At 68.2% G+C, this 26,516-nt stretch overlaps 1 protein-coding gene across 1 annotated transcript in view; it reads left to right on the top strand.

The window, feature by feature from the left end:
* Positions 1-8,802: 8,802 nt before the first annotated feature.
* The window catches only part of Lama5 (laminin subunit alpha 5), a 49,145-nt gene continuing 31,431 nt past the window's right edge, over positions 8,803-26,516 (top strand). The window contains 12 exon segments of the mRNA XM_048349428.1: positions 8,803-9,126; positions 12,566-12,718; positions 20,567-20,684; positions 21,263-21,381; positions 21,464-21,634; positions 21,738-21,835; positions 24,970-25,085; positions 25,178-25,296; positions 25,399-25,489; positions 25,598-25,732; positions 25,878-25,906; positions 25,908-25,941. Of these exon segments, the coding sequence (XP_048205385.1) occupies positions 8,803-9,126; positions 12,566-12,718; positions 20,567-20,684; positions 21,263-21,381; positions 21,464-21,634; positions 21,738-21,835; positions 24,970-25,085; positions 25,178-25,296; positions 25,399-25,489; positions 25,598-25,732; positions 25,878-25,906; positions 25,908-25,941 (1,507 nt within the window).

The raw sequence follows: 26,516 nt of genomic DNA, 5'->3' as shown, positions 1-26,516 counted from the left end.
AATCTAAATGTACCAAATGTAACTAGGCATCCTATACGTATGTCTAATTTGTTTGATATAAAATTTTAAAACCCTCACAAATTCAAGGAACTTTGTTAACTGCAAGACAAAAGACAGGAAAAAAAAATACACCAAGGCTCCTTTTTCAAAATCAGTGATAAAGAGAACATTACAACAGAGCACCGGTAGCTCACGCCTGTAGTGCTAGCATCTCAGGAGGCTGAGATCTGAGGATCAGGATTCAAAGCCAGCCCAGGCTTTGGGGCTTGAACTCAGGGCCTGAGCACTGTCCCTGAACTTCTTTTTGCTCAAGGCTAGCACTCTACCACTTGAGCCACTGCACCACCTCTGGCTTTTTCCATATATGTAGTGCTAAGGAATGGAACCCAGAGCTTCATGTATGTAAGGCAAGCACTCTACTCCTAGGCCATATTCCCAGCCCTCCTGTGAGACTCTTATCCCCAGTTAACTACCAAAACAGACTGAAGCTGGGCACCAGTGGCTCACACCTATAATCCTACCTACTCAGGAGGCTGACATCTGAGGATCATGGTTCAAAGCCAGCTGGGGCAGGAAAGTCCATGAGACTTCTTATCTCCAATTAGCCATCAAGAAGAAAGAAGTGAAAATGTGGCTTAAGCGGTAGAACCCCAGCCTTAATAAAAAAGCTAAAGGACAGCATCCCAGTTCTTGAGTTCAAGCCCAGTACCAACACACATATATGCATATATATATATCACATATATATAGGATATATATATGTATATAAATATCAGTGGAGAAATTGAACCTAGAGGCTGGGGATATGGCCTAGTGGCAAGAGTGCTTGCCTCGTATACATGAGGCCCTGGGTTCGATTCCCCAGCACCACATATACAGAAAATGGCCAGAAGTGGCGCTGTGGCTCGAGTGGCAGAGTGCTAGCCTTGAGCAAAAAGAAGCCAGGGACAGTGCTCAGGCCCTGAGTCCAAGCCCCAGGACTGGCCAAAAAAAAGAAATTGAACCTAGAAACCAATGCCATTTCCAGTAGCCCTGCAAGAGGAATGCTTGAGGGTGGTGTCTGACAGTATATGGGAAATGTGCTCTGTAAACAGCGGCACTGTGATGAGAGCATGCAGGAAGCCTGGTACACGGAGCAGCGTGTCTCCCTGTGACTTAGGAAAGTCACCGGTTCCCTCCCGTGTTTGCAGCGTCTCCAGCCCAGCCCAAGCCCAGGCTTTGTAGAAAACGCCACGCTGCTTCTAAGGTTTACGTGAGCTCACTGAGAAGACCTGTGGCATCACACCCCAGGTCCCAACACAGCCTCCACCACAGGGCTTCCAGGGATCCACAGGGAGGGCCCCCTCCCCCACACCCCCAGCATTGCCCGCCGTGGACACTAGGGGGCCTCTGAGAGCCACACTGGCAGAAGGGCAGGGCCAGCACCTCCTGGAGGGACTCTGGGTGGGAAGGAACCAGAGGCCTAGTGGGGAGCTCGTGGAGCTGGAGGCCCGAGGACTCGACGGTCCTTTCACACAGGCTTTCGAAATCCAGAGCCCCCAGGCAGCCCTCCGGGCTGAGACCCACAGCGGCCTCGGCAGGGTGGCTGAGTGCCCCGTGTCCCCCACTGCACCCGCCAGGAGCCCTGTGTGCCCCCACCGCCAGAACCGCAGGGTCACGGCTGGCTGGGCAGCTCTGCCTCTGCAGCCACGCACCCCAGGAGAGACTGGGGAGCTCGCGGCTGTCACGGGGCCTCCCACGCCCGGGTTGTCTGCCTCAGACGGGTTGACACGTATGCACAGGTCAGAAAAGGCGCTCAGAAGGCCTTCAGGGTGCCCGTGTTCACCATAACTACCATCACCACCATTGCAACCACTGTCACCATCGTCCAACCCCCCCAGCCCCTCCCACCACCATCGCTACACCACCATCGCTGCGGTCACACCCAACACCATTACCACCCTGATCGCCACTGTCACAATCACCACCACCACCATCATTAAAACCATCACAGTCACCACCACCACCACACACCAGCACCATCGCCGTCATCACCACCGCTTCTGCCATCATTATGAGTATCACCCCCATCACAGTCGCCATCACCACTATTATAACCACTACTAACCAACATAACCCCCATTGTCGTCACAATAACCACGACCACCGCCACCATAAGTAAGACCCAAACTCATGTGGCTAGATTACATCGTGGCTGAGAACTCCGGAAGCCTTATTGTGCCGGCTCCAATCCTGTAAGGCCTCCGTTCCGGCTGGCTGTGTACGGCGGTCGCCGCTCCATCCCCTGCTTCTGGGGTAAGCTGAGGCTTTCGTTGGGTGGAGGTGCAGCCTTCGGGGAAGCCATCTCCTCCACAGGGCGGCTGGTTCTGGGCCAACCTGAAATGAACGGTGCGCAGAAAGGAACGGGACACGGAAATCCTCTTTCCCTGCCGGGATCCAGGATCAGGATAACTGATGAGAGGGCCAGGGGACTGGACAGGCGGCCTGCTGGGAGCTGTGGCTCCTCCCCCAGAGCCCGCCGGAGAAGGCTTAGGCCGTCCCTGTGGGGGGGGGGGGGGCGCCCTCCAAGGACTCGGTGAGGCCCCACTGGGCAGCGCTGGGAGCGTCCAGCCCCACCGGCGGAGCCACAGCCTCGGGAGCCCAAGGAGGCGCTGGGCCTGCTCTCATTCCCGCCGCTCCCCACTCCCTTCTGCCTTCTGTTCCAGCAGGTTTGCTTCGTGTCCTCCAGGCTCTGGGCTGCCCCAACCCTGAGCACCCAGGAGGCGGCTCTCCCTGCAGACCCCGCCGGACGCCGGCCAGGCCCCGAGGGGCCACCTGCGGCCCGCCTGGCTCCCTAGAGCCCGGTCTTCCTCCTTCCCGGGCTCTCGGCGGAGCCGGCGGGAAGCATGCCGGCACCAGCTTGGGTGGCCTCGGGAACAGCGCCCAGAGCCCACCACCCCACGCTGAGTTGGAGAGGGCTGCGGAGGAGAGAGCCCTGCCCCCCACGGCCCAGCCCGCAGCCTCGGGGAGACACCCGCCCACTGGGGGTGCCGTAGCTGCCTGAGCACGCCGCAGGGCAGGCCGGGGCTGGCTGGCTTGGAAAGCCAGGTGGGTGGGGCGACGAGATCCGAATTCTTGCCCTTGCGCGGTGAGTCGCCCGGGCTTGCCTCCCTCAGAGAGCCTGGCTCCCCCACGCCCCGGCCCCACCCAGACCTGTCTGTAGCCCCGGGGCCCGGAATGTTCCAAGACCCAGGACAAGCCCCAGGGACTAGCCAGCCAGAAGGTGCCACGGCCCCTCCCCCTCCCGAGCTGCACCCCCTTGCAAGCACCCACCCGTGGGCCGCCAGGGCCACCAACGCGGTGACGGGGGGACCTGCGCTCCGCGCGGCCCTGTCACCCTCCACAGACGGGCGCCTCCGAGCCCCTCTGTTTACATTCCCCGGAAATGCTTCCCCAGAGGAGCCGCAGGACAAATATTTTGTTAAAGCTGAAACTTGGGGCAAGCGGAGGCCAGCGCGGGGCCCCCGCCACGGCCGCTGTCCCGCCGGCCAGCCCACCTGCTCCGACCCGGGCTCCGAGTCGGCCAGGGCTAAGCTGGAAGGTGCCTGGCCTGGTCAGCAGGGGATGCGGGCCACGGGGCCCACCCCAGACGGGCAGCTCCCGCCTGAACCGGGCCACCCGGGTTCCTTCCAGATCTTCCTCCGGCTTGGGCAGCCTTGAACCTGCTCTGTGAGCACGGGGACAGTGGATGGAAGGGCGGGCTGTCCTGCGGTAGCTGGACGCCCCTGTCGGGTCTCCTTCCCAGGACCGGAAGGGACAGAGGCGACCATTCTGCTAAGACACACAGGGAGAGTCGGGCGTGGCTCCGGGCCCTGGGGAGCCCCGCTCTGGGCTGAGTCCAGGCACGAAGCTCCATGAGACTCTCTGCCCTTCACTAGCAATAAAGCCGGACTGGAGGTGTGGCTCAAGCGGTAGAGTACCAGCCGTGAACAAAAACGCTGAGCAAGAGCACGGAGCCCTGAACTCAAGCCCGAGTACCGGCGCCAGCAATCAGAGTCCTCTGTGGGCAGAGAGGAGCCTGTGTCTTCCTGTGGCCCGCGGTGGGGGGGCGTGGGCAGGTGCGGTCCCTGCCCCTTCCTGGCTAGAGACACTTGGTGGTGGTTGCACTGTAGGAGCTTCCAGGGGCTCACTGGCCATGCGGGGCGGCCTCCTGGGGAGAGCGGCCCCTCGCCCCGGATTCTCTGGGCGCGCCAGCGGGCGTGAGGTCAGGGCTGCGCCGTGCTAGCGGGCGCCGGCTACGGCAGATGCCGGCTCCGGGGCTGGGGTTTCCAGGTCGTGACCTAATGGCGGATGTGGGCTAGCCCGGCCCCGCAAGGTCAGGGTGCAGAGCGTGGTGAGAAAGGCTTGGACACAGGCCAGAGGCTGCCCAGGCCACTGGGCCCAGGCGGAGGCTGGATCCCGGGGGGGGGGGGCAGTGTGGTCTTGAGCCAGGCCGACCCCCAGTCTCTGCCCTTGCACATGGGAAACCTGGCCGGGTTCGAGGAGCGTGTTCATTCCACCGTGGTAAGGGGGTCCCTCTCTTCCTTGGGACCTGCCGACTGTCCCAGAGCTGGCAGGAGCCTGCCAGGCAGCTCCCTGCGGGGCCCTGGGCCTTGGGGAGCTCAGGCTCTGCCCACTGGGCCGTCCCGGAGCTGACATTCCTCCAGGCTGCAGGCCTCTGGCCATATAAGGCTGCCTGTGGGCACCTCTTGGAGAAGCTCAGCGCCCTCGCCCCCGCCTGCCCCATGGGAACTAGTCTGACCAGGCCCAGGATAGGAAGGGGCCCGCTGAAGCCTTGGCACTCTTGGAAAAAGGCTGTGGGGGGTGGTGGGTGGCCCCCAGGGGCCAGGCACAGGGTCCTCGGTGCCATCCGCCTCCTGCTGTGCGGGGAGCCCCCCCCCCCTTTCTGTCTCCCTATCAGTCCGAGCTTCTCAGGAAGCTGAGATCTGAGGATCACTGCTCCAAGCCAGTGTGGGCAGGAAGTCCATGAGACTCGTATTTCCAACGAAATGCCAGAAAGCCAGACGTGGAGCTGTGGTTCAAATGGTAGAGAGCTCGCCTTGAGGACAAGAGCTCCAGGACAGTATCCGGGCCCTGAGTTCCAACCCCAGAACTGGCATGCACGCGCGCACGCGCGCACGCGCGCACGCGCACACACGCACGCACACACGCGCACCCCCCCCCCCCCGCGGAAGCGTGGCTGGCCAGTGGTGCTGCGGTGGCGGGTGGCCTTCCGGTGGGCCGTTGCCCTTTCCCACGTGGGGGTGGAGAGCTGGGCCCCAGCCTCAGGCTCCAGCGGGGCGCTGGGGCCTCGCTGGCAGGAGCAGCCCCCCCGTCTGGGCTCCCAGGGCGCCCGCGGTGCCCTCCCGGGGGCCCGGGGGCCCGGGAGGACCGGCAGCTTGCCTTTCAGGCCAAGAGCGGGGTGCGGGCCGCGGTGGTGACGAGCTGGGCGGTGAGGGGGGCGTCCCCCCTCCGGCAGAGGCTGCGCCTCCTCCCGGCTCCCAGGACCCCAGGTTGGGGAGCCTGAGGACGGGAAGGACAGGAATGGGGCTCAGAGGTGAGGGACGCCCCTGGGAAAGGACGTGTTCTCTAAGCGGCGGCGCCCGGGAAACCCGAGATCCACGCAGCCCAGCCCGGGGCGGGTGACCCAGGGGGCCGGCCCTTCACTCCTTCACTCCCTGGGGCTTGGGGGCCCCTTTCTGTTCCCCAGCACAGCCTGAAGACCAGCAGGCCAGGCCAGGATTGAGGGGACTGGCTGGGAAGGGCTTCTGTGACCCCCAAGAGCCCAGCGAGTCCTAGAGGGGCTGCAGCCCCCAAGGAGAAACTCCCTTCTTCCAGACCCTTCTCAGGCAGGAGATGCCCAACACCCTCGGCCCGCCTTTGAGAGTAGGAAGTGGAAGAAAGGCAGCTGCCGTGGGGTGGGGTGGGGGTGGGGGCAGAGATGCCCCAGTCCTGGGGGGAGAGGTGCCGACGCCCGCTCTGCCCCCAGCCTCCAGCTCCCGGGCTGGGGATGCGGTGACCTGCAGACCTCTTCCCCGGCTGTTGGGCTGCGGGCCTGGCGGCGGCCGGCCCAGCCGATCCCCCCACCCCAGGGCTTTAGGTCGCCCTGATAAGATGCTTCCTGGATGAGTCCTCGGCTCCTGGCCCGTCCGTGTTCCCTTCCAGGACAGAACGGACCCTGACACAGAAACCAGACGCAGCCCTCGTCCCGGCTCCTGACTTCTCTGCTCCGTGACAGAAACAGAAGTTTCGCCATCGCTAGCCGGAAGGGTTTCGGAGCAGCCCCGAGCCAGAGCACTCGGGCTCTGATAGCCCAGCACTTGCACCAGCTTTCCCGGGGACTGGGCCGGGAGCACGGAGGGCCTCCTCCTGCGGCCCTGGAGGGCACGGGACGCGTGGAGGCCGGCTCGGCATCTTCGGCGACCACCATTCATTCCTCCCCTCCCCACGGCTGCCCTGCGGTGGGCTGTGCAGGGGCGGGGGGACCTGGCATGGGGGTGGGCGGGTTGCTGGGGAGCCCTTCCCACTAGAGCTCTCCGGCCCAGGCTCCTGTGGCCCTGAGTCTGGGGGAGGGGGCTCCAGATCTCGTGTCGCCTTCAGGGGCGGCAGCGGACCTGTGCTCAGCTCTGCTTCCGTGGCCTACTCGGATGGGGCGCCCGCCCCCGTGGGTCCAGGGCGGCTCCTTCCCTGCTAACTGTGCTCCTGACTGCCTTAACCCTGTGGCCTCAGTGTCCCCATCTGTAAGGAGGGCCTGTGAGTCAGAGGACAACCCGGGGGGACTCGGATTCAGAGCCCGAGCTGGCCAGCCGCAGGTGGGGGACAGCCCGTGGGCAGCTGCTGGGCTAGCTCCTCCACCTGCTGACCCAGCAGGGCCCCCCCAGTGGCGGCAGGAGGGGGCAGAGGATGGAGGCCTCCCCGGGCTCCAGCTCCTTGTCCTCTGCCCACTCCCGGTTGCTGGTGGGACAGCTGTCTTCTGGGAAGCGGCCACCCCAGGATTAACCCTCCCCGCGCTGGCTGTGCTCCCTGATTCGGCACATTCCGGCAGGCATTCCTCCCTGAGTCGGCCCCGTGCTCTGGACAGCAGAGGCCAGGCCTGGCCACTAGGAGGCCGGGAGGGCTCCTGGCCCGGGCTCTTGGCTGCGCCTCGCCCGCCAGCCCCTCCAGGGATTGTTGGGAAGCCTGCAGATTCTCAGGAGCCCATCCAGACCCGGGGGAGGGTGTGTGCTCAGCCTCCAGCCCCCATGATGTCAGGGCCCCCAGCTGTCATGGGGAGACCGGGGCCAGCACACATGGCCTGGTGGGTGGGGAGGGGAGGACGACCTTTGGGCAGGAGCGGGGTGGGGATCTGCTGCTGCCCCGGCTGTCCCTCCCTGGGGGGGGGGGGGGGGACGCGACATCGGCAGTGATCCCGACTGGCTCAACTCGAGACGGGCGAGTTTCCGGGCCACCTTGGGAAGCCCTGTTCCCCCTCCCACCTGGAGCTTCCGCAAAGGGGAGAGGTGGAGGGACTCACTGAGGTTCAAGAGGAGTTTGGGAGGCGCGGTGGGAGGAGCGAGGAGGGGGGCTCCTCCCATTGCTCATTTCCCGACTCCACAGAGAAGGGGCCGCCCAGCGCCTCAGGAATTGGGGATTTGGGCCAGCCGTGCAGCCTTCCCGTCTGGTATGGCTGCTTGCCTAGGACCCCCTGTGCTGCACCTGGCAAACTCACCTAAACTCCCCCGGCCCCCCAGGAGCCTCGCGAGATGGGAGCCCCGCCACCCACCCGGGACAATGGCTGGGCTGGCCTGGCTCAGAAACTGGGGGAGCTGCCAGCTGGGCAGCCGTGGCCTCCCCCCGCCCCCTCAGGGCTTCCCTCGAGGGCAGCTTGGCCCCGGAACCCAAGAGGAGGAGACCCAGTGGCCATGGCCACAGCCACCCAAAGGCAGAAACAGTGATGCAGCTCTGACCGAGTCCCCGGGGCCGTGCTGTGTTCCCAGCGTCCTCACCCCTGGCCGGGCAGGGCAGTAGCTCTGAGCACAGGGTCGGGGCTTGGCAGGGCCAGTGGAGCCCACCGTGCCCAGCCACGCGGGGGGGGGGGCGGCGAGTAACCAGAGTCCGCACCGCCTCACCCCCCAATCTGTCCTGCGGCGGAGGCGGAGAGCATCCCTGGTCTTTGGAGGGGTTCCTTTGAATGAGCACCTGCGGCCATTTCCAACTGGCCCCATCTCACAACCGGACAGGGTTGCACAGCCCAGCGGGGGCAGGCCGGAGCCGGCCGGGGCGCGGCGCGGGGTGGTCTCCACCTGCGCACCTCGGAGGCCCTTCAGCCCCCCCATCCCCGCGCCCCCAGGCCAGCCCGCACTTTGTAGCGACTCGGTGGGAGGGGCCAGGTGGCCGAGCGGTGCCCAAAGTTGGGGAAACAAAGAGGAGAGCCGCGGGGCCCGGAGCTCGGGGTGCCGGGCGACCGGGGTCGTGAGAAGCGCCGGGGACCCGAAACGGGGCCGGGACGCGGGGTGGGCGAGGGGGCGCGGAAGCGCCGGGGTCTCGCGGCTTGGCCCGGGGCCAGCAGGTGCCCCCGGGGAGCGGCGGGCGGGGCCGGGGTCGGAAGGGTTAATGCCACCCTGCGCCGCCCCTCCCCCTCCTCCCCGGGGCGCGGGGCGCGGGCGCCCGGGCGGGCCGGGGCGGGGCCTGACGTCCGCGGGCGGGGCGAGCGGGGCGGGCCGCGGGGCCCCAGTCGCTCCGGGCTCGGCGGTGCGCGCAGGGCCGGCGCTCGCTCGCTCGCTCGCTCGGCGCGGCTGCGGGAAGATGGCGAAGCGCGGCGCGCGGCGGCGGAGCGCGGGGAGCGGACCCGGCGCCGGCGGCCCCCGGGGCCCCGCGCGGCCGCGGCCGGGGCCGCTGCTGCTGGCGGCGCTGGCGCTGCTGGGCGCGGCGCGGGCGCGGGCGCCGGCGGGCGGCGGCTTCAGCCTGCACCCGCCCTACTTCAACCTGGCGGAGGGCGCCCGCATCGCCGCCTCGGCGACCTGCGGGGAGGAGGCCGGCGCGCGCGGCGCCCCGCGCCCCACCGAGGACCTCTACTGCAAGCTGGTGGGGGGCCCCGTGGCCGGCGGGGACCCCAACCAGACCATCCAGGTGAGCGCGGGCGGGGGGACCCCCGCGCGGAGTCCGGGTGCCGGCTGGGCGGCGGCCCCGGCCCGGGCGCTCGGGCTCGGCCGGGAGCCGCGCGTCCCCTCGGCGGGTCCGGTGAAGCGTCCCCGCCGGACGCGGACGCGGACGCGGGTCCCGCCTGGTGCCCCGCCGCCGGGGCGGCCCCGAGTCCGGGCTCCGGGCGAGGGCGGGGCTTGGCCGGGGTGCGGGCCGCCGGTGGGGAGGGGGCGGCGCTCCGCCTCCCCGGGGACCGGCTGGAACCTGCGGCCCGCGGGGTGGGACGGGGTGCGGGCGGGGCCCGGCGGGCGGGGTGGGGACGCCTGGCTCGGCCGCGGGCTGCAGCCTCTCCCCGGGGGTCCGCGGTGGAGGCGGGCGGGCGGCGCGGGTCCGAGCCCCGGGGGAACTCGTGCGCACGCTCCAGGGGGCTCCTCGGGCTCCCGGGAGCGGTGGAGCCCCGCGCCGGGCCCTACGTTGGACCCCCGCTGCGTCTCCGGGTGGAGGCTGGGGACGGGGTCAGCCTTGGGGGCAGCGCTCCGTCTCCAGGGGCAAAGTCTGCTCCTGGGGCCCCGGGACGGCTCACCCGGGGCAGATTCCCCTTCCAGCTCCACTCGGGGAGCCTGGGGCCCTCGCGGGGATGTAACCTGAGCCGACTCTTCTAGGACTCGGCCTCCACCTTCTGGGTCAGAGTCTGGGGAGATTTCAGAGCAACTTAAAGTGGATTGTGGGAGAGGGGGGCAGGGCCCGGGAGCCCGGGAGGAAAGCTCTGCCCCCTCCCTACCTGCCCACCCACCTTGGTGCCTCCACGTGGGGAGGGAGGAGGCGGGGCTCCTCTTCCCCAAGCCGCCCTGCAGCCCAGCCCTGCTGGGAGCCCAGTCAGTAGCCTGCACTTGGGGTGGGAAAACCAAGGCCTGGAAAGGTGCCGGCTGCCGCAGTGGGCAGAGGGGCGCCGGGGCTCTCTGCCGTGGGTCCCCCCTGCAGCCGGGCCGGGCAGGAAGCCGGGCTTTAGGAAGGGGCTGCCTGCAGAGGCCCAGGACTTCTGGCCTCCTTGCTGCTGCTCCAGTAGAGAAGCTGGGGCCCACTTCCGGGCCCCGTACCAGCCCTCCACCCTTCACAGGCCCTCGTGCCTCCTTGGGACTCGCGCTCCCTCTCTGCAGAGCCTGGGAGTCTGGCCACCTGGGGTCCGGGGCCCTGCTCTGCGCGCCCTGTCTGTGGGGTGGACACGTGACGGTCACCTCAGCTGGGGTGGGGAGCTGGGCTCGGGAGGCTGGAGAGCCAGTGCACAGCAACTGCTCCGGCCCACCATGCCGCCTGCTGGGTGGCTGGGTCTCCTGTTCCGGCACTCACCTCACCGAGCCCAAAGCGCTCCCCAATGAGCCCCTGTTCTGAGGCTGCTTGCCCTCTGTCCTCTTCTGGGTGGCCTGGGTCTCAGAGCCCACCTCTGATTGGACTGGAGGCCAGGCCATGGCAGGGGTGGGGGGAGTGGGTGCAGGCGGGACCCAGGCCCCGAGGCCACAGTCTGAGGCAGTCGTGATGGGCCGTGACCCCGTAGCCCCCTAGCAGGGAGTCGGAGCAGGGATGGGGGGGGGTTGGACCACCCCAGGTGGGCATCAGAGGGACTTGGGCTGGCCTCCGGCCAACCTAGCTGGTGACTCACTGGGAGAGGAAGTCATTATCAGTCCCTCACTGTTTCCCAGCTCTGTTCCCGGGCTGGACCCTTCACGGCCGGGTGGGGGTGGGTGGGGTAAGTGGTTAGGGTCCATTTCCTTGCCCTGCCCTCAGTGAGAGGCTAGTGGCTGCCCCGTGCCTAAGGGGGCACGAGTTCCATTTCTCCCTAACTCCACAAGACCTCTGTGGCCCAGCAGGGCTGGCTGGTCCCAGGCCCCCCCGGGGTTCCTGGGCTGCTGGAGCCCCACTTTCCACCTTCAGCGTCGGGCCCAGCCTCCGGGGTGGGTGCTGGCCAGCCGGAAGCCTCTCCTGGGAGAGCCGCCCGCCCACCTCCTTCCTGACCACTCTCACCCCAGCTGGCACCCATGGGTGGTGCCTTCGCTGGGCACCTTGGGCCTCAGCCCTGCCTCTCTGGAGGCTGGGGAGCCTTGGGGTCCAGTTCAGGGGTCACCACTGAGGTCTGCCATTGCCTTTGCTTCTGTGCAGCAACTCTGGGTGGTGGCTGGGTGGGGGGGGGGAAGGTGCGTGCCGGCCCTCTCTGGGGGCCCCCCAGGGAGGTAGTAAACAGATACGTCTGGGTGGCCCTGCCTCGCAGAGCACAGCTGGGCATCCTTGGTGGTCCGGACCCCAGGCCCTGCTGAGGAGATGCCATTTGAGACATCTGGACAGCGAGAGGGAAGGTCCTGGAAGCCACCAGGCAGGGGCTGCCCAGACTCCAGCCCCGGAGTCCCAGGGATGACAACAGGGGCCTCTGCCTTCTGCATCCAGCCCGCACATGGTGGGCCGACACGGCCCACGCGGGGCCTGAGGGAGTAGGGGACAGGAGATGCTCCCCCGCTCCTACCTTCCTTCCAGGACGGGTCCTCTGGGGCCCCAATCGGTGCCCAGCCTCCAGAGCTGCCTTTGTTCTGGAGGGACAGCAGGTTTGGTTTCCTGTGGGGGGTGGGCTGTACTGGCTGGCCACCAGGGCCCTGCCCCTCCCCCACCGGGGACAGGAGGCCGGACCTGTTCTGCGGTCCTGTGCAAGGGGGGGAGGGGGGACAGAGCCCAGGCACAGCAGGTGGCTGGACCCGGCGGAGCAGCTGCCAGGCCCTGTGCGTGCTGCTAGGGCTTCTGGTGGGGGGCAGGTGCAGCGCCATCTCCACCCTGCTGACGGGGACACTGAGGCTCCTGCGTGACTTGGCCCGGCCCTCCTGGCGGGCATCAGATAATGGAGTCGAAAGCACAGGCCTCACCTGCCACTGCCACTCCAGCCCGTGCCCGCGCTGCCCACATGGTCATTCTGCCCCTGGAGAGTCTCCTTGGGAGGCCCTGGCCGGAGGCCCGGGGGGGGGGGGCGGCGGGGACTCCATCTGTCCCAGCCTCACCTTTCCCGCCCTGCCCAGCCCTCCTTTACCTTCCCTGGAGCTTGAACTCGCAACCGACCGAGGTGCTGGGCTCACAGCGGGAGCGGCTGGGGCTCTGCTCCTCCGCCGTTCGGCTGGCGCTGCCTCGGCCCTGGGACCTTTGCACCGGCCGGCCCTGGCCCGGCTCGCTTTCCCACCCAGCAGGCCCCCCTCGGCCCGTCCCCTCCCGCCCCCCCAGCACGCAGCAGGCCTGGCCTGCTCCTGGGAAAGCGGCGCCCTCCACGTGTGGAGGTTCCTGGGCGGGCGGGAGCCCGAGGGATGGGCCTGGGGCCTGAAGCGTGGCAGCAGGGCGCCAAGAGGGACAGAGCCGCCCAGCCCTTCTTTAGCCAGGTGACTGTCCCCTCTCCCTGCAGGGCCAGTACTGTGACATCTGCACTGCTGCCCACAGTAACAAGGCACACCCCGTGAGCAACGCGGTGGACGGCACCGAGCGCTGGTGGCAGAGCCCTCCGCTCTCCCGGGGCCTGGAGTACAACGAGGTCAACGTCACGCTGGACCTGGGCCAGGTAGGGCCCCGTCCCCGCCTCTGCTGCCCCCTGTGCACGCACCTGCGTCGGTTCCTTCTCGGCATCCCGGCCACGGGCAGGCCGGGAGGGAGGGCCCAGGAGGGAGGGCCCGGGAGGGAGGGCCCGGCCTGGGCCCCCAGAGGCTCCGACTGTTTACCCGGAGGAATTCCTGGCCGGGTGGGAGGGGCGCGTGCAGGAATGCGGAGGAGGAGGACATTCCGGGGATACCTGTGCCTCCCCGGCCACCTTGGGGTGAGGGGTTAGGTGCTTGCGCCCCAGCACCAGCCCAGGGCCCCGCTTGGGCTCCAGGCTCCGGCACAGGCTGGGAGGTGAGGTCAGCACCTGCCATGATAAGTGAGCCCCCCAGGCCGGCAGGGGCTGGGGCCCCGGCCCCCCCCGGGCTGCGTCCATCGCTCACTCACACAGCCGATCTCCCTCACTCCGTGACTCTTCCCACGGCTTGGCAGCCCCTGCCCCCGGGCCGTGGGAAGGGCTGGCTCTGCGGCCACTCCCCGGCTCTGGAGGGGAGGGAGGGGGACCAAGCCTGGAGTAGGCTACAGGCTGGATCACCAGATTCTCCCTGGGAGCCCACGCTCCTGGCTGCTCTGTGGACGCCCGCGACTCAGGATCTCTGCTCCTTTCTCAGCCTGTTGCCTGCTACCACCCGTGTGGGGGGGGAGCGGAGGGAGGTCTCCCAGAGCTAGGACTGCCTACCTACTTCCTGTCTGGCTCAGTGGACGGGCCGATGGCCAGAGAGTGGCCTGGAGCCCCAATGAATGACCTGGCACCCCTAAGGGGGAATGGGTTTAGTGGAGCCGGCGGGGGGGGGGCAGGAGGAGGGGAAAACTCGGAAGGGGGCTGCCCATTCCGGCCTGGCTGGGCTCTGAGAGGAGCTTATTCTTCATCTCCTTGGCTTCCACCTGTCCCGTGGAGCCTGGGGGCCCGAGGAGCCCCGTGGGCTTGAGGAACTCTCTTTGGCACAGCTGTTGGGGCATCTCTGATGGGGTATGTGAAAGCACCCATCCCAGGAGACCACGCAGTCAGCCAGGGGCGGGAGAAGGGGCAGTAGGGCACCTTCTCTATTTAGGGGCACCTTACCACACTGGGAGGTGCTCTGCGTGCGCAGCGGGGTCTGGGTGGAGAGTGGGAATGCAGACCTGTGCCCTGGGAGGCTCTTCGTGAAGGGCGGGTGGAGCTTAGCTTTGGCTGGAGGGTGTTCTGATGCAGCTGGGGGGCTAGAGAGAGGATTTTCGGGGAGCAGTGAAGCGGGAAGGGCGTGCCAACAGTGTGCACGAGAACTCTTTGCTGGTGGGTGGCGGCGGTGGCCGCGATGGGGCTTGCACTCGGCCTTGGCGCTGTCTTTGAGCTCTTTTGCTCAAGGCTCTACCACTTTGAGTCCACCTGCAGTTCTCTGGTGGTTCATTGGACACAGAGTCTCGCGGACGTTCCTGCCTGGGCCGACTTTGAACCACGATCCTCAGATCTCAGCCTCCTGAGTAGCTGGGATTGCAGGCGTGAGCCACTGGCGCCCCCTGTATTCCGGCTCTTGTTGGGGGTGTCTTTCCTGTACCTCACTCACCCCAGGGACTCACCTGGCTGCGGGAGGGGGGCCCTGTTTCTGTTCTTGTATTTTTTTTTCTTCCAGTCCTGGGGCTTGGCCTCAGGGCCTGAGCACTGTTCCTGGCTTCTTTCGCTCAAGGCTAGCACTCTGCCACTGGAGCCACACACAGCACTGCTTCGGGCTTTTCCTGTTTATTGGGTCCTGAGGAATCGAACCCAGGGCTTCGCGCATGCTAGGCAAGCACTCTCCCAGTAAGGCCCATTCCCCGCCCGTGAGGGCCCTGTTTCTATGGCAACCTGGGGTGCCCAGGCTGAGGGAGGGTGGGCTGTTTGCTGACCCAGTGGGCCTTGCCATCTCCAGGGACAGGGCCGTCTCCGAGCCTGGGTCCCCACATCTGTGAACTGGGCCCGAAGCCCATCTGCCTTTGGCTCGTTTGGGGCTGGGAGAAGGTTCCACCTGGTGGACGTCTTGCTCCCCTAAGCTTCGGTTTCACTGAGGATCAAGTGACACCGGGAAGGAGCCCCTTCCAGGCCTGCTAGCCCTCTTCCTCCCTGCTTCCTCCTTCCTCCTGCCCACACTCTGCTGGCTGTGGGTGCACCCGGCGGGGCTCCTGCCTGTGGGCGAGCCCTGGCGCGGGCTCTGGGGTGGGTGTCCGGCTTCACGCGGGGCCGCGGGGTTCTTCCTGGGCCCGTGCTGGGGCATCCACGGGCCCGAGTGGAGCCGCTCTGGCCGAGGCTCCTTCAGGAAGCTCCAGGAAGCGCCTCAGCGAGCGCCTTTGTTCTGGGGTTGGAGCGGATGCCCTGGAAAGGAGGTGGGGCCGCTGGCACCAGCCCCGGGGAGCTTCCTGCACCTCACAGGCCCGGGGAGGGCGGGGTGGGCTGCCTGGCTGCCAGGGTCCAACGCCCTGGCGGGTGGGGCCTGGATGGGCAGCGGGCAGGGGGGGACAAGGGTCCCTGTGACATCTGGGCACAGAAGAGGAGCAGGGTCCCCAGGGAGAGCGCTGCCTGACTCCCGGGGCCTGAGGCGGGAGTCTTGGGACTCTCCCTCGGCCTTTGCAAGCGGTGGCTGGCCCTTTTCCCGACCTACCCAGGGTCCCCGCAGACCCTGTGCCCGGGGGCAGGGCAGCTCTCCACCACAGGGGCAGTGCGCCCAGGGCCTGGGGAGCCGCAGGAAGCACCGAGGTGGGAGGCCTGGGCGCCCAGAGGCGAGGGGATAGCACCACGGTGGGGGCGGGCCCGTTATCCCCCACCCACATCAGAGAAACGTGGTGGAGAAGTGGCACGCTGGAGGACCTGCTGACCAGTGCAGGGCGCGAGTCCTCCATGGGCCCTGGGGGGCCTTGGGGGGCACCGGGGGGCACCGGGGGGCGGGCAGCACCAGCATCCTGAGCAGAGCCCGCCGCTGACATCTGAAGGAGAGGCTGGGGTTGGCTGCAGCCAGGTGTCGGGACGCCGGGCTGTTTTCTCCTCCGTAAGAGGGAAACGAGAAGTCCTGCCTGGGGGCGTGGTGGGCACCGGGCTGTGGGGCTGTGCCCTGTAGACCGGCCCTGCGCGCCTGCTCTGGGCCCGGCCGGGCCTGTGGCCCTGTGGCCAGCGCCCTGAGGGCAGCAGCAGCTTGTCCGGGCAAGTGACCGGAAGCACGGCTGCGGGCAGGCCTCAGCTCCACAGTGCAGTGCCGGTCAGGTGCAGGGCAGGGCCGCCCCGCCCCGGCGGTGCCCCCGGTGTGTTGGGGCCCCCCTCTGCCCAGCCCCAGCCGCTCCCGCTCTATTCCCGTCCTCGCCCGGCAGAGGACCCAGGGCCGCGAGAGCCCAGCTGGACTGTGTGTGGGCTCGTGGCCACGCGCATCTGTCCACGCCACATTGCCCCCTCGCTCACTCTGTGCTCCTGCCTCCCGCCACGGCCCCCCTCCCCCAGGTCCTGGGGGCCCCCAGAGGCTTCCTGTTTTCTGTGGTTTTAAACAAACCTCGCTGCGTTGGCCTGTAGCCTCTGGCCATACCTCTCAGTGGAGACTAAATTGTTTGGGTTTCGGCCGTGGGGTCCCCCGGGATAAACTGGACTTCCTGCGGCTCCGGCATGCTATCGGGTGGCCAGAGGCCACCCCAGGCCCAGCCCGCTTTCTGTACAGGTCCGCTTGGTTCTCTTATCACATTATTATTGTTATTGCTATTGTGAAGGGGACGCACAGGGGGGTCACAGGTATATAAGTCGGATAATGACTACGTTTCTTTCTGAACAGCGTCACCCCTCCCTCGCTGTCTCCCAGTTTTTCCCTCCCACTTGGTTCTTGCTCTTCCTCAAGCTCGAGGGGTGCTGTCCCCGCCAGGTCCCCCTGCCCCCCTCGCTCTCACCCTGCTGGAAACCCCGTCCCCCCAGAACTGGGGCTCCTGGGCTCACTGTGCCCCATGCTTTTCTTTTGGCTTCTCATCAGTAGGCTTGCTGGGTAGCACGCTTGGCTTGTCCATTTCACTGTCTCCGGAAGGGGTCCCCATGGGGTGCGCTCAGGTCTGGCTGTTGACCCCGTTGGGGTCTGAGTAGCTGTCGGGCACTGGCCCGGCCCACCTGGCTCCTGCCACGGGGTTAGCAGGTTCCCACGCACCGGGGTCTCTGCCAGGCGGGAGGGCACCTGGGAGGGCCAGCCAGGCCCACTCGGGGCCTCCAAGGACGCCGGAGCTCTGAGTCCCCAGGAACTTGACCTGAAGGGAGCGGTCAGGCCAGCAGCCCGGGCAGCCTGGACACCCGGGGCTAGGAGGGGCTTCCTGCTTGCAGGGCCCGAGACCCTGGCTGGGCCCAGGAGTTGGCACAGGGCCTCCTTCCTGCAGGGTCAGGGCTGAGTCACCGGCCGCGGGCTGAGTCACCCTGCCAGGGGCAGCGCCGGGCCTCTGCGCCCCGGGACGAGCCTGTGGCCACCTGTGTGCAGTCGTGCTCCCCCGGGGGCTGCGGGCGCAGGCCCCCCGGAGGCTCCAGCCACAGCCTGAGGTGGCAGCTAGCCAGGGGCAGACCGCTCCACGCCCCCGGAGCCGGCTCCCCTCCCTCAGCCTCACCCGAGTGCCGTCCAGGCCCCCGCTCTCTTCTCTCTGGCCTTGCCACAGCCCGGCGTGGGTGCCCGGGCACCCTCCGTGGCGCTGGCCAGGAGGGCAGGTGCCCCCTTCTGGTCTCAGGGCCGCTGCAGCGTGGCGGTGTCTGTTCCCCTTCCTTACCTCCCGGGAGGGCCGCGCCTGCCAGGTCTTACTGCCCCGCAGCCTCGCGCCGGCCCTGCACTCCTGTCTGGGTCTGACCTGCCGCTTGGGCCCTTGCCAGCTCCCTGGTGGGCAGGGTTACAGGGCAGAGCCCTCTTTGGGGAGCCTTAGCCCTCCGAGGTCAGGCTGGGCGGGGGGGTGGGAGGGCATGATGACCAAGAGCCTGCCCCGGCTGCTGCTCTGGAGACGTGCCTGCCCCAAAATAGCCAGATTTATAAAAATAACCGGCAGCTTTTGTTTGGCTTTTGCTTTAAAAGACCTTTTTTTTTTTTTTTTCCTTTTGCGCTGAACTATGTAGCAGCAGAAAGGTCAGCCTGAGTTGGCAGCTGAGTGGATCTGGCAGGGAGGGGAAGGGCCGTGTCCGGGGAGGGCCAGGGGTCTGCACCCCTCGTGGTCCCTGCGAGGGACACTGCCGGAGCCCTGGGAGGGGGCCAGGGACAGGCCGGGGGCGCCCCCTCGAGGGTCTGTACCCACAGGGCTCCACCTGTCAGAAAAGGCTCAGATGGATGGATGGACGGACGGAAGGACGGATGGACTCATCCCAGCCTCGGGATGGAAGTTTCCATGCCCCCTTACCCTGCCGTCAGCATCTCGGAGTCAATATTTGTGAAAGTGCTCTCAGCTGGGAAAAATGCGGGCTTGCAGACCAGGGAGGGTCGGGGCAGCCAGCGAGCAAACAGCCTTGGGCCTGCGTGCAGGGAAAGGCGGGGGCGGCCGGGCTTCCCAGAGCAGCCGGCGTCCGCGTCTGTCCTGCCCCACCGCTCCCACCCGCCCCCTGCCTCCACAGACCCGCCCCTGCCTCCACAGGCCCCGCCCCTGCCTCCACAGGCCCCGCCCCTGCCTCCACAGGCCCCGCCCCTGCCTCCACAGGCCCCGCCCCTGCCTCCACAGACCCGCCCCCTGCCTCCACAGGCCCCGCCCCTGCCTCCACAGACCCGCCCCCTGCCTCCACAGGCCCCGCCCCTGCCTCCACAGACCCGCCCCCTGCCTCCACCGACCCCGCCCCTGCCTCCACAGGCCCCGCCCCTGCCTCCACAGACCCGCCCCCTGCCTCCACCGACCCCGCCCCTGCCTCCACAGGCCCCGCCCCTGCCTCCACAGACCCTGCCCCCTGCCTCCACAGGCCCCGCCCCTGCCTCCACAGACCCGCCCCTGCCTCCACAGACCCTGCCCCCTGCCTCCATAGGCCCCGCCCCTGCCTCCACAGACCCGCCCCCTGCCTCCACCGACCCTGCCTCTGCCTCCACAGGCCCCGCCCCCTGCCTCCACAGGCCCCGCCCCTGCCTCCACAGGCCCCGCCCCCTGCCTCCACATGCCCCGCCCCTGCCTCCACAGACCCCGCCCCCTGCACTCCACAGGGCTCGGAGGCTGCGGTGTGGTGTGGTGTGGGGCCGCGGCGGCAGAGCCCCTCCCCTCGCTCTCCTGCCATGGGGAGGCGGAAGATGACCTCAGCTGGCGGTGGTAAATGGGCCTGGCCCCCACCCAGGGAGGCTGTGCTCGGCTGCAGCCCATTGTCCCCGCACTACCAGGCCCTCTGGCAAGGCAGCACCCGGGCCGTGTCTGGGGTCGCTGGGCCTGGCCTGCACTGGCGTCTGGCCGCTCGCACCTCCCCAGGCTGGCGCTGAGAAGGCTCCATGTGGGCACCAGCCGGGCTGGTGAGGCGACGGGGCCTGTGCAGCCTCGGGGGCCTAGGGAGCCATGGGCTTCAGGGCCTAGGCTTCGGGTGCCAGCCAGAGGCACCTGCGGTGGCGGGGAACCCCAGAGCAGTGGGTTCCAGGAGGGGTCTGTGCCTCTCTGGCTGTTTGCGGGCCCCGCCCACGGTGCCTGGGCGCAAACGTGGGGCAGAACCCCAGCCCCTCCCCTTTCTTCCCTTCCCCGTGGCTTCCAGGACTGAGGCCCCGTGGAGGCCCAGGCTCTGGCAGGGCGCGGCCATCACAGCCTCCTTGTGCCAGCGGCGGGGTGCTGAGCCCCGGGGGGGGGTGGGGCGGGGGTGCCCTAGAGGGGTGGGGGTGATCTAGGAGCTCCTTCCGAGAGCAGTTCTGGGGGTTGAGCCAAGGGCGCCCGCGCTCGCCCCAGGCCAGGCCTCCGCTCTCTGGAGGGTTGGAGGTGTTCTGCCCCGTGGTGACCCCAGGGAACGGCCCTCTCCTCCCGATCCTGGGCCCACGCCCTTGGTGAGCACCCCAGCCCTGGGCCTGTTGAGGCGAGGGTGAGATGGGAGGTATCTCAGGCCACAGGACCGTGGAGGAGGCCCGGTGAAGGAAGGCAGCACGGGTGTGTGGAGGGAAGACATCTTGGAGGTTTCCTGCGGGGGGCCTGTGTGGATGAGCTAAACTCCGGGAAGGACTTCCTGGAGGAAGTGTCCAAGATGTCCCGTGACAGTCGTGTGGGCGGGGCCAGGCTCGGGGAGGCTTTGGGGTGCAGGCCGACGAGGGTGACCCGGAAGAGGAGCCTTCCTCCGGCTCAGGGGGGCAGCACCTGCCCTGCCAAGGAGAAGGCAGGGAAGGCCAGCCCGGGGCAGGGCTCGGTGTCCGGGCCTCCGGAGGAGGGGCTTTCCTGGTGGTGAGGCCTCCCGGCTCCCAGCCCTTGGGCTCGTGCGTGGCCCCGAGGGGGCTTGGTTTACCCCTGGAGGCTCCTTTCGTGGCAGGGCTGGCTCCCAGCTGGCTCCGGGCCACCCTTCTCCAGGGCCGGGGACCCGGGGAAGCGCCCTCCGGGAGAGGCCCGGCTGGCTTGGGACCTGGGCCTGGGCCTTGTCCAGCCCTCAGTCCTGGCTGGGGGCCTGGGGTGCGCTTCCCCCGCCCCCTTGCCCAGGTCCCCGTGTGTCCCCTCAGGGTCCCCCGACCGCCCCCACCAGGCCTCCCAGGAGGGGCTTGGCCGGGGGGGGGGCCGCCAGTCTGGGTCCTCTGCCCAGGCACGCCCAGGACCGGGAGTGAGCCCCGCAGCAGGGATGGGCTCCGGGAGCGGCGGGGGTCCCCTGTACCACCCGCACCTGAGCGGGCGGGGGCGGGCGGGGCCCAGGCGCCCTGATGCCCTCGCTGCCCCCCCCCCCCCGCAGGTCTTCCACGTCGCCTATGTGCTCGTCAAGTTTGCCAACTCCCCTCGGCCAGACCTGTGGGTGCTGGAGCGCTCCACGGACTTCGGCCACACCTACCAGCCCTGGCAGTTCTTCGCCTGTGAGTGGCCTGGGGGCTCCTGGGGTGGGCCGGGCCGCCATCGCCTCTCCACCAAACCCCGCCCGCTGCCCACCTCCGCGCGGTCAGGGCCAGGGCTGCAGGCCCCCCGAGGCAGGCTGGCTGGCGTGGTGCTGACGCCAGGCGTGGTCAGGGCCGGGCCGACGATGCCCGCCGTCTCCGGGCCTCGGGGGGACGGGCTTCCGATCGAGCCGCTTCAGCGGCTCTGCGCCCGCTTCCTGCCCACTTAGCCGCCCCGTTGCGTCGGACCTTGGCAGGATGCAAACGCTTCAGGTACACGGGCCTGGTCACATGACCCTCAGAACTCCCCAGCCAAGAATAGGGGATAGCGCCCCGGAAAGAGCCAGGGAGATCTTGTTCTGGCACGTTCCAGAGAGAGGGCCAGCCATCAGGTACCAGCTAGTTTGTTCTGCACGGGTCCAGCCTCCCTGGAGCCCGCAGGACGAGGACTCTGCCGTCGGCCGGAGTTCCTTCCGTCTCCCACCCGTCCTGCCGCCGGTGGAGAAGCCGGGGTCTGCGCTCAGCCGGCCCGGTCCTCACCCTGGGACGCTTCTCTGCAGCCTCCAAGAGGGACTGTGTGGAGCGGTTTGGGGCCCGGACCCTGGAGCGGATCACGCGGGATGACGACGCCATCTGTACCACCGAGTACTCCCGCATAGTGCCGCTGGAGAACGGCGAGGTGGGCGCGGGCGGCTCTGCCGTGGGGGGGAGGGGGAAGGGGGGGGGCGGCCACACGCAGCCTCACGGTCACCTGTCGGCAGATTGTGGTGTCCCTGGTGAACGGACGCCCCGGGGCCATGAACTTCTCCTACTCCCCCCTGCTGCGAGACTTCACCAAAGCCACCAACATCCGGCTGCGCTTCCTGCGCACCAACACCCTGCTGGGCCACCTCATGGGCAAGGCGCTGCGGGACCCCACCGTCACCCGCCGGGTGAGCCTGGGGGGCCTGGCTCCGCGGGGCGGGGGGGCGGGGCACGGCCCGGGCCGGAGGGGGGCGAGGCGCCGGGCCCCGGACTCACGGGCCCCGGGCACAGTACTATTACAGCATCAAGGACATCAGCGTCGGCGGGCGCTGCGTCTGCCACGGCCACGCGGACGTCTGCGATGCTAAGGACCCCTCGGACCCTTTCAGGTGAGCCCGCCGGCCTTGCTGACCCCCGCCCGCCCCGAGGGGTGGGGAGGCTCAGGTGGGGCACTTACGCGGCTCCCCTGCGGCCCTGCGGCCCTGCGGCCCCGCCCGGGGCGAGGAGGGGAGCCGCGTCCCATCCGCCCCGCGGTCACCCAGCCGGTGCTCCTGGGGCTACCAGAGTCCCCCAGTCGGGGCCTCTCCCGTGCTGCGTCCTCACCGGCTGCCATCACGTCACCTCCCCCGTCCTGGGGTCCCGGGGTGACTGCGCCCAGATGGTCAGCGGGGGCCCAGCGCTGCGGACGAGGCCCAGGCCGCCCCTGCTCTGCCTGGAGCCCGCCCCTGGGCCTGGCGGCTTGCACCTCCCCCTCCCCTTCCTTCCCCTCCCCCTCCCTCCCCTCCCCTCCCCTCCACGCCCCTCCCCCTCCACGCCCCTCCCTCTCCTCTGCGTCCCCCCCTTCCCGGCCTTCCTTCTCTGGCTTCCTTCCTTTCTTCTTTATCTCCTTCACTCCTGCCTTGTTTTTTCCCTCCCTCACAAAGCTCTTAACAAATACTGGGCCCTGGGGCTGGGGATATGGCCTAGTGGCAAGAGTGCTGGCCTCGTGTACATGAGGCCCTGGGTTCGATTCCCCAGCACCACATATACAAAAAATGGCCAGAAGTGGTGCTGTGGCTCAAGTGGCAGAGTGCTAGCCTTGAGCAAGAAGAAGCCAAGGACGGTGCTTAGGCCCTGAGCTCACGGCCCAGGACTGGCCAAAAAAAAAAAAAAATACTGGGCCCTGTTTTAGTTCTAAATATTGATGGATTGGTGGTTGATTGTGCCAGCATTGGGGCTTGAACTAGGGACTTCCCACTCTTACTTAGCTTCTCCCGCTCGAGGCTAATACTCTCTCTACCGCTTGAGTGCCACCTCCACTTTCTGCATCTTGCTGTTCATGGGCCGTAAGAGCCTCTCAGTCAGGTTTGTGTGCTCGGGTTGGCCGTGAACTCGGATCCTCCCGAGTAGCCAGGATTCGGGCCTGAGCCACGGGCACCGGGCCTTGGCCCCGCTCTTGGCGTCCCGGGAGGCAGCCGGGGGGCACGCAGACCTGCACACAGCCCACCGCTCCCCGGCCGGGCTGGGACCTCCGGGGGGAGCCTGGCCAGGGCCCTGCGCCCGCCGGCGCCCCCTCCGCTGGCTGCCTCGCTTCCTGTGCTCTCTGCTCCCCGTGTCTCATGCGGAGTCTGACTGGGGTGCTGCAGAGGGCTGACCGCGGTGCCCCCACTGCCAGGGTGGGGGACAGACGCGCGGTCCCGGATAGGACGGTGCTCACCCCCACTTCTAGGGCCAGAGCCACGGAATTCATTGCCCCCTGGGGGCCGGGTCCCGAGGGCCGGCGAGGAGCCTGAGGACAGAGCAGGGCCAGGCCTCACTGCCCAGAGAGGCGGCACCCGCACCCCCGACTCACCCGCCTGGGCGTGAGGACTGGGGCAGGCAGGCACCCTCCCCGAGCCGCAGACCCCCACCCACCCCCCACGGCCACAGACCCTCCCCCCACCCCCCCACGGCCGCAGACCCTCCCCCCACCCCCCCACCACAGACCCTCCCCCCAACCCCCTCCACACGGCCGCAGACCCTCCCTGCACCCCCCTCCACAGCCCTAGACCAGCCCCTTCCCCCTGCACCTGCTTCTCCCAGGAGGGTGGTCCCCGTCTTCCCAGCTGGCCCTCTCCTACCATTTTCTTCCACTTCCCCTCATCCTGTTCCCTGCATCGTCCCCTCTTCCCTCTCCCTGCACCGTGCTCCTTACCTGCCTCCCTCCCTCCTTCACCTCTGCCTCCCTCCCTCCTTCACCTCTGCCTCCCTCCCTCCTTCACCCCTGCGCTGCCTCCCTCCCTCCTTCCCCTGGAGCTGGCGGTCATGCTCTGGCCTCCACCATTTCTTTGCAGTCCTGCTTGATGACAGGTGCGCCTGGCCAGGCTCAGTCCCGACTGCAGGCCAGGCCAGGACCGCCGCGCCCCGCCCCCCCGCCGCCTGGTGGGGTGCTAGCTCCGGAACAGGTGTTCAGTGTGCACAGGAGGTGGCCCCACGCTGGCCCTCGTCTCTGACTGGCCTATCCATTGCCCACACAGATGGGGGACAGCAGGCAGGATGTCCCCTCCCTCCCGGGGAGGCTTGGGGACACATTGGGGCACCTGCCCACCAGTGGGGTGTGGACCTCACAGGGGACAGCTGTGGTCTCCCTTGGCTGGCTGGGGTCCTGGCCAAGGTGGGGAGGTGACCGCCGGGTCACCACTGCTTGCCGAGGCCCCGCCCCGCCCACCGGCGTGCGCCTCGGCCTCCACCAGCACCTGCGCCCCAGTCGCCGTGACCTTGTGTTGTGCAGAGCCACCAGGGAGCAGGCAGGGGAGGGTGGACCGTGGGAGGGGGGTCTGAGCCGGAGCGCGTCCTTAGCAGTGTGGACTGTGGGGAGGGGGGTCTGAGCCGGAGCTCGTCCTTAGCGGTGTGGACCGCGGGAGGGAGCTCTGAGCCGGAGCTCGCCCTTAGCAGTGTGGACCGTGGGGAGGGAGCTCTGAGCCGGAGCTCGCCCTTAGCAGTGTGGACCGCGGGAGGGAGCTCTGAGCCGGAGCTCGCCCTTAGCGGTGTGGACCGCGGGAGGGAGGTCTGAGCCGGAGCTCGCCCTTAGCGGTGTGGACCGTGGGGAGGGGGGTCTGAGCCGGAGCTCGCCCTTAGCAGTGTGGACCGTGGGGAGGGGGGTCTGAGCCGGAGCTCGTCCTTAGCGGTGTGGACCGCGGGAGGGGGGTCTGAGCCGGAGCTCGTCCTTAGCGGTGTGGACCGCGGGAGGGAGGTCTGAGCCGGAGCTCGTCCTTAGCGGTGTGGACCGCGGGAGGGGGGTCTGAGCCGGAGCTCGTCCTTAGCAGTGTGGACTGTGGGGAGGGAGCTCTGAGCCGGAGCTCGCCCTTAGCAGTGTGGACCGCGGGAGGGGGGTCTGAGCCGGAGCTCGTCCTTAGCGGTGTGGACCGCGGGAGGGGGGTCTGAGCCGGAGCTCGCCCTCAGCGGTGTGGACCGCGGGCTCCTTCGGGGCGGGGGCGGCCGTCCTGCCCCCCTGGCTGCGGGCCTCTGGGGGGGGGAGGTCCCAGCCCCGCTGTGCTCCCCACAGGCTGCAGTGTGCCTGCCAGCACAACACGTGCGGGGGCTCCTGCGACCGCTGCTGCCCTGGCTTCAACCAGCAGCCCTGGAAGCCGGCCACCACCGACAGCGCCAACGAGTGCCAGTGTGAGTGCCGGGCCCCCGCGCCTCGGGGGAGGGCCGGGCCCCGGGGGCTGGGCGCGCGGAGGGCGGGCTGACCGCCGGCTCCCCCTCGCCAGCCTGCAACTGCCACGGCCACGCCCACGACTGCTACTACGACCCCGAGGTGGACCGGCGCAACGCCAGCCAGAACCAGGACAACGTGTACCAGGGTGGGGGCGTCTGCATCCACTGCCAGGTAGACCGAGTGCAGCCGGCGGGGTGGTCGCGGGGGGGCGGGTGGGCGCGGGGGGCAGGGCGGGGGCGGGCCGGGCTCACCCGCCCCCGCCCCCGCCCCCAGCATCACACCACAGGCATCAACTGTGAGCGCTGCCTGCCCGGCTTCTACCGCGCGCCCGACCAACCCCTGGACTCGCCCCACGCCTGCCTCCGTGAGTGGGCCGGGAGGGGCGGGCCCGGCCCGGGGGCCCTGGGGTCCCGCGCGCCCCGGGGAGGCCCCCGAGTGCGGCCCCTCCCCAGCCTCCCGTCCCCCACCCCAGGCTGCGACTGCGAGTCGGACTTCACGGACGGGACCTGCGAGGACCTGACGGGCCGCTGCTACTGCCGGCCCAACTTCACCGGGGAGCGGTGCCGCCAGTGTGCCGAGGGCTTCGCCGGCTTCCCGCACTGCTACCGTGAGGCCCTGCGCCCGCCGGGGCGGGGCGGGGCGGGAGGGGGCCGGTCCCCTGCCCGAGGGGCTGGGGAGCCCCACAGGAGGGGGCGTGGGGGCGGCGGACATGGCGGGGCAGCCAAGGCTGATGGGGCGTCTCTTCCGCTCAGCCGTGCCCTCGTTCTCCCTCAACACTACCCGGGGAGCAGGTGCTACCAGCTGGACAGATCGTGAGTAAGTACCCCCGAGCTCCCCTGGCCGGCCGGCCGGCCACGGACCGCCACACCGGGAGGCCGTGGCGAAAGATGAGTTTCCATCTCAGTCACCGAGTGTGCGCGTGCGTGAGTGCGTGCGTGAGTGCGTGCGTGAGTGCGTGCGTGCGTGCGTGCGTGCGTGCTGGTCCTGGGGCTGAGCTCTTTTGCTCCAGGCTAGAATTCCATCATTTGAGCCACAGCCCCGCTTCTGGCTTTTAGAGGGTTAATTAGAGATAACAGTGCCACCAGCTTTCCTGCCCCGGCTGGCTTTGAACTGTGATCCTCAGATCTCAGCCTCTTGAGTAGCTAGGATTGGAGCCACCAGCACCAAGCCGACCCATTTATTTCTATGCAAATAATGCGTATTTACAGTGGAAAAGCCTTTAAAAATATGGTTAGCTCACAAGCCCTGTTTTCCATCCACAGTACGCTGGCAAAAAATAAAAGGAAAGGAAATAGGCCCTTTCCATGCTGCCTGAGCTTCCCACACCCATGCGTGTGCAATTTGTAGCAACATGAAGTGTGCTGGGCACACCTAGTGGCTGCCCATCTCAC

This window comes from Perognathus longimembris, chromosome 6 (assembly GCF_023159225.1).
Source record: "Perognathus longimembris pacificus isolate PPM17 chromosome 6, ASM2315922v1, whole genome shotgun sequence".
Lineage (NCBI taxonomy): Eukaryota > Metazoa > Chordata > Mammalia > Rodentia > Heteromyidae > Perognathus > Perognathus longimembris.
The sequence above is the reverse complement of the archived record's forward strand: the minus strand, read 5'-3'. Positions and strand labels throughout refer to the sequence as shown.